Here is a 12,099-nt window from a genome sequence, read left to right on the forward strand (position 1 = left end):
TTAGACTGCTAGAGGGTATCCCTCTGTGGCCACTGGTCCTTCAAGAGGAAGGTAACGGAGCAATTCGGATCCCTACCCCCACTTCACTTGTTGCATATTTTTCCAGCACAGATTATAGGGGTGGGGGGAATGCACACACTGGAATGCCACAAGAAGCATGTAGTAGATTTCTTCAATAACCACACTGTTGTGATGTTTATGGCAACTTCATTTGCCCTTGGTCATAGTAGTGGCTGCTTGGGGATCCACTAAAGTGGAGTCCCCAAGCCTATATATTACACAGGCTTATATAGAGAGGCATTCCCTCGCCTTAGCTTTACACAGGCATAGAAATTACCGAATTTTTTGCTCCATAAGACGCACTTTTTTCCTCCTGAAAAGTAAGGGGGAATGTCTGTGCGTCTTATGGAGCGAATGGTGGTCCCTGGAGCTGAATTGCCCAGGGGCCAAAAGAGGATCATGCTTTTTTATTTTACAAAGAGAAAAGGGAGTGTTGAAAGGACCCCGTTCAGCAGCTGATCAGCAAGAGATCGGGAGAGAGATAAGAGTCCCGGCTCCCTTTCAGCCCCGCCCTCCTTTGTTGAATGTGCTGCAGAGGGAGGTTGTTTGTTTTCCCAGGACATGTGACTGGTTGATTAGATTATCTGTCTGGATAATCTAATCAGCCTTTCCTTAAGATTTTTCAGAAATGTGAGTTAAACCTCATAAAAATGGGGCTTTTCCTCTTTGCTTTTCCCCCTTTGCAAAAGGAGCTTTGCTTTTCCCCCTTTGCAAAAAAAGCTGCAAAACCTTTAGCTGATCATCAAAAAAAAAAAAAAAAAAAAAAAACCCAGGGCTTTTCCCTTTGCAAAAAAAGCTGCAAAACTTTTAGCTGATCCTAAAAAAAGCCTTTTGCCTTTGCAAAAACAGTTGCAAAACTTTTAGCTGATCCTCAAAAAAGCCAGGGCTTTTCCCTTTGCAAAAAAAAAGCTGCAAAACTTTTAGCTGATCCTTAAAAAAAAAAAAAGGGCTTTTAGAAGAGGAAAACCAGAAAAATATTTTTTCCCCTTGTTTCCTCCTCTAAAAATGAGGTGCGCCCTATGGTCCGGTGCGTTCTATGGAGCGAAAAATACGGTAAGTCCCATTCTCAGAGGAAAATCATGCCTGCATTATACAGGCTAGATGCCTGATTCATCTAGAAGAACAGGGTGCATCCTCTATCAAACTAGCTCGGGGCTGAGTTTTTCTTCCACGGATGTTCTTGACACCATTTTACAGTTGGAGTAAGCAGATTCTCCTAACAATATAATTTCACGTACTTGTTTTTACATCCCTTCCAGCATTCGAAACCTCCATTGTTCTAGGCGCATTTCGCGACAGGGAATTTCATTAGCGCAAGCAGTTTCTGAGCTCTGAGCACAGTACTGCGCCTCAGATTTCAGATTAAAACCGCAGAGTGGAAGGAAAGGAGGACCTTTTTTTGCCTACCCACTTCCAGCTACTCTGAAGACTGGAGAAGAGACCCTCTTAAGAATATTAGAGGGGCGGGCGGGCAGGCAGGGGAAGGACTAGACCATGTGAAGAAAGAACATAATATTTTAGCTGCAGTTCATTCATTTTCAGCGTTGTATTCTTGTTATAAAATGCGCACCTAGACATTCCGTTGTTGCGCCCATAACCTAGGTTTAAGGTGCCATTTAGCTCCTGCTTTTCATATCTCAGTTTCTAACACTGATCGCTTCACATGTAGACTATCTATCAAGCATATACAGTGGTATCACAGTTTAAGAACAGTCCGGTTTAAGAACCATTTGGTTTACAAGCTCCGCAAAACCGGAAATAGTGTCCCGGTTTGAGAACTTTACCTCAGTCTAAGAACAGAATCCAAATGGTGGAAGGGCACCGGCGGCGGGAGGTCTCATTAAGGAAAGCACACCTCGGTTTAAGAACGGTTTCGGTTTAAAAATGGACTTCTGGAATGGATTAAGTTTGTAAACCAAGGTACCACTGTACTATAATTCCCACTACAGGCACCAGGTTCCCATAACTTCAGCTTCCTGACAAACTCGAGTAGGAGTGTAATATTCACATCTTAATAGTGTGTACATGCTCCCCACCCCCCAAGACACACAGAGCTGCATGGGGGGGGGGGAACCTGTTCCCCTGTTTGGCCTGCGGATTCCAGCTGTCAGTTTCATTTATTTGTATCTAGTCATCAGAAAATTCCAAAACTAACATTTAACAGAAGGGAAATATCACAAGGTAACACCAGCGGGAGTTAACCCAGATCTTAATAAGGTACAACATGAACAAGTTTAAATGCTGAATTTTCCCAAGCAAATCACAGCAATGTTTCCATTTAATAAAAAGGAAACCTTGTTCTTATTTTAACTAATACTAAAATTAAATGAATTTATGCAAATCCGAATAAAATTGTGTAAGAGTTAAATGCCCCCAGCTTTCAAGAATTTGTCTCCTCTTATCTGATAGAAAGCCTGCAGTGATCACAGTTGCACATTTGTCTTGAGTTCCCTGTAGATAAAGTTAGAGATGTGCTCAGGTCTCTCTTGGTGGCCAAATCCCTGTGTGCTCCTAGCAGCACCCATGTTAGCTATGATCCAACTCCGGCACCCTTCAGAGGCAGTTGCCTTCTTCTTTCCTCTTACTGCTTCTCTTCCATCACTTCAGCAAACGTCCATGCTGTTCCTGGGGCGGCGATCAAGGACCAAAAGCGATTTAAGCATGAGAATGTATGAGGAAGAGATACAGGTAAGATGTGTGAAATTGCTTGCATCCTAGTTATGGTTATGCAATGGTCCCTGTAGCTTGGTGGACTCACTGATCTTCTCGGAGGTTCTGCCAGCCCCGTAAAAAAGGTAAAGGTAAAGGAGCCCTGAGAGTTAAGTCCAGTCGCAGACGACTCTGGGGTTGCAGCGCTCATCTCGCTTTACAGGCCGAGGGAGCCGGCATTTGTCCACAGAGAGTTTCTCCAGGTCATGTGGCCAGCATGACTAAGCCGCTTCTGGCAAAACCAGAGCAGTGCACGGAAACGCCGTTTCCCTTCCTGCTGGAGCGGTACCTATTTATCTACTTGCACTTTTGGGCGTGCTTTTGAACTGCTAGGTTGGCAGGAGGTGGGACCGAGCAGCGGGAGCTCACCCCACTGCAGGGATTCGAACCGCCGACCTTCTGATCGGCAAGCCCAAGAGGCTCAGTGGTTTAGACCATAGCGCCAAATAAATAATGTCTAGGAGAGTGGGCAACTTTCCCTAGCCTCACGCCTTCAAAGCAGAGGTGGGGACTCTCTGTCTTCGCCAGATGCTGTTGGGGCTACGCTTCCTTTCTATCTTCCCAGACCATTGGCTATGATTGGTGGGGCTGATGGGAGTTGGGAGTCTAGCCAGGTGTTTTTAATGTTGTAATGCGCCCTAGGACCTTAAGGTAAAGGATGGGCAATAAATGGCTCAGAACCACAGTACCTCATGGACCGCCTCTCTCCATATGAACCTACCTGGACCCTCAGATCATATTCTGAGACCCTCCTTCGTGTACCCTCCTTCATGAGAGGTCCAGAAGGTGGTAACATGAGAACAGGCCTTTTCTGCAGCGGCTCCACACTTGCGGAATGCTCTCCCCAGAAAAGTTCAACTGGCACCTTCATTATACACTTTTAGGCGCCAGGAGAAGACATTTCTCTTTAACCACGCCTTTGGCTGATTGACATACCTTTCAACTGTGTTGTGGAAGGGGGGAATTATTGGTTTGTTTTTGTTCTTATTTTTTATTATGTGTTTTGAGTTTTTTATAATGTGGTTTTTTGTTGTGATGTGCCTTGAGATGGTGGTGATTAATAATAATGCTAATGCTATTATTATTACAAGCAGAATATTGGGTTCGTGCACAATTCATTGCGGACATTCACTATTTGAGGGCAGGCTGTGGGTGTGGGAAATGAAATGATCCCAGTATTGTTGCCTCTTCCCACAGGAGTGGTATGAAGAGCACTCCAGGAAAGAAGAAAGGCAGTTTCCCTGGCAGGAGGATGACCTGCCGCTCCGTCAGCCCTCGCCGTTTCCAGGCCTCCGTCAGCGCTCTCAGACCATTATCTAAGCCCAGCTAACCTAAGCTGCTGCTTTGTCTGCTGTGCATTAACCACCCCGTTTACTTACTTTGCAAAGTACGTCTCAAATTAATGCATAGCGTAGCCTGGCAGAAGGAGGTCTCCTGGCGCTCTTGTGCAAGAGAGTTTCGGCTCTCCCTTTTGCAAAAGCTCATCCCTGTACTAGGGCCTTTAAGGCATAACCAGAGTACTGCAGGATGGCTGGGCATTATGCAAGGGACGGGGGCTGGTTAACAGGGTAGCCACAGTGAATACTTTTGGGATTTGTCTAGTGTAAAGCAGCCAGGGGTTAATTTGGCTACCTTTCCCCAGTACAGCTGGATAAAATAGTCAGCTGAAGTTATACAATCAGGCTGCTTTCCCCCCAGGCATTCCAGCCTCCCAGAAGTGGGTGGCTGGCATCAGCAGTTCCATCAGCACAAAAAACAAAACACCACAATTTACTGCCAGTTAGCCTGCCTGTAACTGTAGCTAGGCTGCCCAGTTTTCAGCAGGACTGTCCTTTTGAGGTTCAAGTTCTGTCCTCATCATCTCCATAATGGTTCAATAAGCTGCTGTGGCTCTACAGCATTTTCCCTTCTCCAACCAGGTTTGTTCCCTTGTTGGGCACAAGTCCTCTACTCTCAAACTGGCTGAAACCTGGAAACTGGTGAATGAAGGAATCCTACCACTGCAACTAGCAGAGGGCTGCTCGCCGTGGTGGAAGCAGCTCAGCCTGTGGGCATCATATGTTAAAAGCAATAACTTCGAAAGAAGGGAAACTGACCAGGGTGTAATCCTGCAGTCACTGCACAGCAAGGTCCAGGTTGATCCTCATCACTTGCTGGATTTTTTTTAAAAAACAATAATTATCAGCTCCTTATTAGCCGTTGGGTCTGTCTGACAGCTCTCCACCACACAAGCAAGAGGTAAATAGAGATGCAGCAGAATATTGTATTATTGTAATATTAACATTTGACAACATGTAATGCTTGCCTCAAATATGACGGTACTGTAGCCCTCCCAAATTCTTCCCCGGCTTAGAATGTTACTCTGAGCTGGAGAATAATTCCATGCCTCCCACCTACCTACCTAAACACTGTTGCTTATAAACGGGGGGGCGGGGGGGGCGGGGGGAGGTTTTTCTCCCCATGAACTGTTATTATTCCCTGCAGCACTGGGAAATGGAGCTTTCCTTCTCCTCTTGACTGTATGCCATAGCAGCCCATAATGAAGGCAAAGGGAAAGAGACAGAATTTCCTGCTGCGAGATAAACAAGTGTGAAAGTGCTTTTATTTGTCCAATTTTAACCTTAGTAGGCTCAGAATAAGCCAGGCTATTTCCCCGGTGTTGGTTTTTTCCGGGGTGTGTGTAAGAATAAGAGGGCTTATTCAGAGCAAATCTGTTTTACCGCTACAAGTGAGTAAAACAGCAGTGTTTTTGTTTGCAGAATCCCAGCTGGCCCAATCTGTCTCAAAAGACAGACGAGGAGCTTTCCCTATGGTGGTCAGGGAAGGTGCTCCTTTGAGACAGGTTCTGTCGGCAGAGCAAACCATTGGTCTTGCAGCACCTGCCTCTAGGCAGATTCTAAAACCCCAAATTGTGGCCTGCTCAGGGAAGCCACGCCTGTTTAACTCAGTTCCAGCCTTCCTTAAGGAGAGAGCGGGTATGTGCAGCAGTAGTACCAAGTGCTAACTAAGATGCGGGTGAGAGTTCTTTCACGCACTGCAGAAAACATCGACCAGCAGTGATTGCTGCCCCTGCCTTTTTTGTGTGTGTGCATATAACTTACTTGCTGATGGAAAGCAAATTCCGACCTCGTGATGGTGAAATTGAAGTTTTGTGCCCCTTCATGTACCAGACCACTAACTAGCCCAAGGCTAGCCAGTGTGTCGGCCTCCAGATGTTGGTGCGCTCCATCAGCCCTGCATGGCCAGAAATGATGGGAAATGGAGTCCATCCACAGATGGAGGGTGCCATGTTGGCTACCCCTTGAACTAGCCTAAGGTTCAAACCTGTGTGCAGCATATATCTGGGCCAACAGCCGCCTCCACTGATTATAGACACTTGGGGCCGCTATTCTTAAGAAGTGTTTTCCCCCTAACAGCCGAGTAGAGTTTCTGCTACTCTACAAAGCTGGAGTCTGAAGCTTTGAGGGAACACAATTGCTCTCTGTAGAATATTGCTGTTGTGGTTTCAGAACCGAGACATGCTTCCTGAGCTGTACTCCTAACTAACTGACCTGTCACTCAACTTGCACTGTATATGCCCCCCCCCCCCCAACGCCTTACCAGAATAAGCTAGTGATAATTCCAGAAACTGCTTCTTGCAGGATGGAAGGAAAAACAAACCTCAACAAGTATCTTCTAACTTGTCTTTTCTCCTTGGCTCCCTCCCAACACTAAACTCCAAAGACAATCACTTGCAACAACGTAACACGATGGGAGGTTTTGTTCGCTGTGAGTTTGTATGGCAACTGTAATGATGATGTCTGAAACAGTGTTATAGAGATATTTACAGGCACATTTAATAAACATTTTAAAGCGTTCCTTTCTTCTTTGTTTTCTGCATTTATTTGCAAAGGGCGTTGGGGGAGGTGAAACAGCTACTGAACTTCGGTGAAGAATAGACCACTTCCTGTGGCAAGAACGCTTCTTTTCAAAAAGTATGCAAGCCATATGTAGAGCTTTCATGTTTTCACAACTGCACATGCAGTCTACTCAACATTTAGATAAACGGGGGGGGGGGCCTTCTTAATACTTGGGTCTCTGTCTCCCTTCACCTTCCATCTGCTTACATGTAAAGCTCCTCCTTACAGAACCTGTTCCCCCCCCACCCTTCCCCCTTTCCCTAAATTGGAGATGGTTTTTGGTCATTGCCTCTATTTAGTTTGTAAGCCAAAAGCAAGGGCTGTTCATTTCTTCTTTTGTACAATAGCACTACTAAGCAAGCTTAGGCATTTTATGGAGAGTAATGCTTCCTCCACAGTGCTCATGCTCAAGTGTCCCTATCTTCCAGGTATAGTCCTGGATTTATAGAAGTTGTCCTGGTTTCTGATTCAATTCCAGAGTGTCCCATTTCCCCCTTAGGACGTTCCTATTTTCATCAGAGAAATGTTGGAGGGTATGGAGTTATGCTACCCCCCAAGCCAAGGAGATTCACCTGACGGCAGCCCTGTATAGTTTTAATATGTTGGAACAACCCAGATGGACAGGGTTTAAATAATAAAATTATTATGGAATAGGACATCCTTATTTTCATCAGAGAAATGTTGGAGGGCATGCTGATGCACAACACACCATTGATGATTTGCATACTCCTTGCACATAAACCGTCTTTCGGGATTGGAACTGTGTAAAAGTGAGGTGTGTGGCCTGGACAAACTCCCGGGGACCGGAGAGACGTTTGATTTGGCCTCTAGCATTGAAGTTCCCCAGCCCCTATACAAAACTGCAGACAAGAGGTAATTGTGTTTTGCCTTTATTAACATACCAGATGTTATGTTATGCTGTGCTGAGCAGAGAAAAGGGTTTAACAGGAAGGGAGAGTACTGCAGTTATTGGCACCTGATGCAAATGCTTTATATGCAGTTACCAGTAAGTCTTAAGGTTGAAGGAGATTCCTTAGAAAAGTAAGCAACATTCAAGAAAGCACTGGCTACTTCCCTTCAAAAACCCTGGCTGCATATACTTTTCATGATGCACACAACTCACATCCATTTGGGTTCATGGTCCAGAAGTTAATTGCAGCAACTCTTGGCTTCGTATAACAACCCTAATCTCTGGCTCCCAGCACCAACAATTCATATAACAAAGCAATTTTTTGCAACCCACTCTCCAAGGATATTCCTCAAGCACAGCTTTCTCACAGCTGTAAGGGAAAGAACAAAAAGAGCTGGCCAAAGCCTGCTTAGTTGCCTCCAGTAGTTTTTTTAAAAACAAGCAAATAGAATTGGCCACTCGAACTAGCCCCGTAACAGCTTATACCCATTATTATTCATAGCGATGGCTCAGGGCGAGTTCTCTCTTCAGTGTTATTGTTCTGAGGTAGATTTGTTAAATACAGACAACACTTGTCCAAAGCTACACTTTGCTACATAAGACGAGAGAGGTTTTAAAAGTATGATCCCCCAAGCATAAAAGAAGTCAACCTCGCTCTGTTGTTTGGGATCCATTAGTGGTGAGGACATGTGACCTGAAACACAAGTTTGCTGTCGCTTAGCTTCCAACTTAGAAATGTTTCCTCCTCACCCTATTTGCCATTTTGGGATACAGCAGAATGCAGCGGGGATCAAACATTGGGTGGCAAGGAAGCAGAACTACTGAAGTTAATGGACATACCTAACTTAGGTTGATTAATTTCAATGGGCCTACTCTGAGCAGGAACTTCACTGAATACAAACCTCCCACCAAAAACAATAAATTGCATGGAAATCAGGATTTCTACTACCATTATTTCAGGATTCTCCCAGCTGACAGATTTAAGAGCCTTTATATACACTGACATGAAAGCAGCAAACCCTCCCAGCTTTCTGTCCTTCAACTACAGACTGCCATTTGCACCAACTGGTGCCCTGGAGCAGCTATCGGGGCTCCATCAGCACTAATGTCTGCCCTGAGAAGCCAGATGGGTAGGCAGCCATTTTAATTTCCCATGATGCTACACAGTGTGGCCTATCGCAGAGCACTTTGCCAACCCTGTAGTGGCTTTGCTTCTGGGTAACCGTTATATGTGATAATTTCTGCATAGGGTTTGCACAGGCACCAAAAGATTCCTTGGCAAGACTCCTCAGAACGGAGAATGGTTCTACTTGAAGGTGCACAGAGCTTAAGAGCACAGAACAACTGAGGTACAAAACGGTTGCTATAAAACAAACAATTTGGCAATGCCAACCACAAGGGGAGGAAATATGATAAAAATACAGATGTCTTTGTTACAATAAAATCATCACCATGCCGATAAACGCTCCAGTAATAAATCATTTGTGGTATATGTTTCGAATATGCCAAATACTTTCCACCACAAACGTCTTCCATCAATGGTGTCATGTAAAACAAAGAAAATGACAAATAACCAAAAAAAATTTTTTTAAAAACAAACGAACACCTACCAGTCCAGGATAAACAAACAAAACCCAACCTTGAGACTAACAGGTTTGGGCTCTTGCATACAAAACTTTAGAGGACAAAACACTTCAAAACTTCAATTGAAAACATCAATCTTGAAGAAAACTGTCAATTTTCAATAAGCCCTCATTATGATAATGCAAACTTCAGCCTTACCAAAAATCAGCATTAACTTGCAAAGTCTTGAGAAGGTTAACTCTGAATCAAAGCCTACTGGTATCAGCTTGTCATTATTTACCCAAGACGCGCTGACATTTTTTAAAAGAGCTAAATCACATTTATTTATTCATTTCCTTCCCAACCTTCACCCTAAGGTCCCATGGAGGGTTACAATATTAAAACACAACTAAAAACATGTTTAAACAACTTGCAATCATAAAAATAAGGTGGATCCTAAAAGTAACTTAGTTTCCCTGATGCTATCTTAGGCCTTTGCAGACCTTTTGTTCTGAAATGTTGAAGAAGACTTCATAAGATCTGCCCTACTAAGTTCATTATTGGATGTTTTCTAAATACGATAAATTTTACTGTAATAAAGATTTATGTATTTAATCCATTCTCCCCCTTAACCCTCAGAATCCTTTTTTTTAAAAACAAAACAAAACACCTAAATACATTTTAAAACATCTTTAAAATTGCTGATGTTTCATCAAGTGATAAAATTTGTAGTTTGCAGGTACACCAATGCAAGGAATAAATGCAGTGTGATACCACTAAGAGCTTCTTCCCAATACAGTATATGTGTTTGTCTACTGCAGATGTGGGGAACCTTTAGCTCTTCAGACACTGCTGAACTACAGCTCCCATCAGCCCTGGCAAGCATGGTCATTGGCTAGGGGCTGATGGGAGTTGTAGTTCAGTGATAGCTGGAGGACCAGAGGTTGTCCCCCACCCCACCACCACCACCACTTGGGTCTATTGCTTCTGGTTAGCAACATTTAATCCTAATAGCAACACTAGTGAGATGACTTCCTAGAGCAGGGATGGAGGAAACCAGTGGCCTTCCAGAGGCTGTTGGGACTTCAACTCCAATCAGGCCCTCACAGCATGGCCAGCAGAGAGGGATGATGGGAGTAGAGGTCCAGAAACACCTGGAGGGCCACAGGTTCCTTCATCCCCATCACAAAGAAACTCTTGGAAATGGATAGTCATACCTTGGTTCTCAAACGGCTTTGTTGTCAAACAAATCGGCTCCCGAACACCGAAAACCCGGAAGTAAGTGGTCCGGTTTTCAAAAGTTTTTTGGAAGCCGAACATCTGATGTGGCTTCCGCTTGAGTGCCAGAAGCTCCTGCAGCCAATTGGAAGCCAGACCTTGGTTTTCTAAAGGTTTCGGGAGTCCGGAATGGATTAAGTTCGAGAACCAAGGTATGAATGTATTCCCAAACCACAGGCCATAAATACTAATTGAATGCCAAGGAACATACTTATGAGTTAAATAGCGTAAGAGGAGCCCGCTGGATGAGACCAGTGGCATATCTAGTATAACATCATGTTCCCACAAGGGCCACCCAGATGTCCCAGTGGGAAACCGGCAGGCAGGACCTGAGCACGAAAGCACTCTCTGTCCAGCAACTGGTATTCAGAAGCATTCCAAGTTAGCTGGATGGAGTCTGCTATTGAGTTTTCCTCTTGCCTTTGTGTTCCTGTGTTGCACAGCAGGACTTCCAAAGAGTTCTCAGATCCAGCAGTTAAAGCACTGCCCATGTCCAGCTCCCCCCCCCCAAAGAACCTACTAGCTGTAACCATTGAGACATCCTTTGTGGTTGCCCCATTGTGTCACTCTGAACGAGGCAAGTTAAAACAAGGGAGTGGGAAAAGTTCTAGGTTTCCAAACACTGATGAATGAAACATTCTGAGATCGGATACCAGCAGACAGAATTGCCCAACGGAGAGAAACCAGCAGGGCCTTTTTTTGAGGAACAACAGAACAGGAGAAAGCTTTTTGGGACATCTTTGTCCAGACCCACCGTCTGGGAGGATTAACCAAGCTGGCCACTGTGCAAGGCTCCCAGGCTTTATGTTGCCCAACACGGGTGCTGAAAAGCTTGTGTGATACCTGCGGAGTATTGGTCAAGCGCTGATCCCAGTTATAAAACTGCCCTGTCATGCCTCTGACTGGAAATTAGCGGTGAGCCAGCAAATCACATGCAGCAAGATGCACTTGTGCAAACTCAGCTTACAATTTTGTCGGCCCAGAATGAAACAAAATAAAACGGGTTTGGTGCAAAAAAGGGGGGGGGGGGCGAAGTGACAATAACACAGCAGGCCACAACACACACAAGTGTCTGAGGTTGTGCAAGCATGCTCATGATGCCACTACTTCTGTAGCCTGTAGTTGTACCCTGGGGCTATAGTCTGAGTTCTCAAAGGCCATCATTTCCACCTCCCCAAAAAAATCCTCCGGAGAACAAAGCAGTTAATAGTGCAATCCTATCCACGTCTACATAGTAAAAGATAAAGGGACCCCTGACCATTAGGTCCAGTTGTGTCCGACTCTGGGGTTGTGGCACTCCTCTCACATTACTGGCCGAGGGAGCCAGCGTACAGCTGGTCATGTGGCCAGCACGACTAAGCCGCTTCTGAAAAACCAGAGCACATGGAAACGCAGTTTACCTTCCTGCTGGAGCAGTACCTATTTACAGTATCGACTTGCACTTTGACGTGCTTTTGAACTGCTAACGTCTACATAGAAGTAAATCTTAATTCAATGGGGCTTGCTCCTAAGTAAAATGAGGTTAGGATGGCAGCCTTAATGATTCAGCCAACTTTCTTCCCTGCTTTTTGAATGGAAATGATCAAAGGCTGGGATGCTGCAGATGCCCCATCCCGCCCAGATATTCTTAAAGGAATGCCTCTGAGCACATTAAAAGATATAAGCAGTGGCATCCAACAC

At 44.8% G+C, this 12,099-nt stretch overlaps 1 protein-coding gene across 2 annotated transcripts in view; it reads left to right on the plus strand.

The window, feature by feature from the left end:
* TPCN1 (two pore segment channel 1) overlaps positions 1-6,626 on the plus strand; it is a 47,202-nt gene extending 40,576 nt beyond the window's left edge. The window contains exons 27-28 of one of the 2 annotated variants that reach the window (XM_033174550.1): positions 2,668-2,748; positions 3,967-6,626. In XM_033174550.1, the coding sequence (XP_033030441.1) occupies positions 2,668-2,748; positions 3,967-4,089 (204 nt within the window). In that variant the 3' untranslated portion in view covers positions 4,090-6,626. The remainder of the gene's footprint in view (positions 1-2,667; positions 2,749-3,966) is intronic. The other variant, XM_033174551.1, reaches the window with a different exon arrangement.
* The last annotated feature ends 5,473 nt before the right edge of the window (positions 6,627-12,099 follow it).

This window comes from Lacerta agilis, chromosome 17, assembly GCF_009819535.1.
Source record: "Lacerta agilis isolate rLacAgi1 chromosome 17, rLacAgi1.pri, whole genome shotgun sequence".
NCBI classification, from domain to species: Eukaryota; Metazoa; Chordata; class Lepidosauria; order Squamata; family Lacertidae; genus Lacerta; species Lacerta agilis.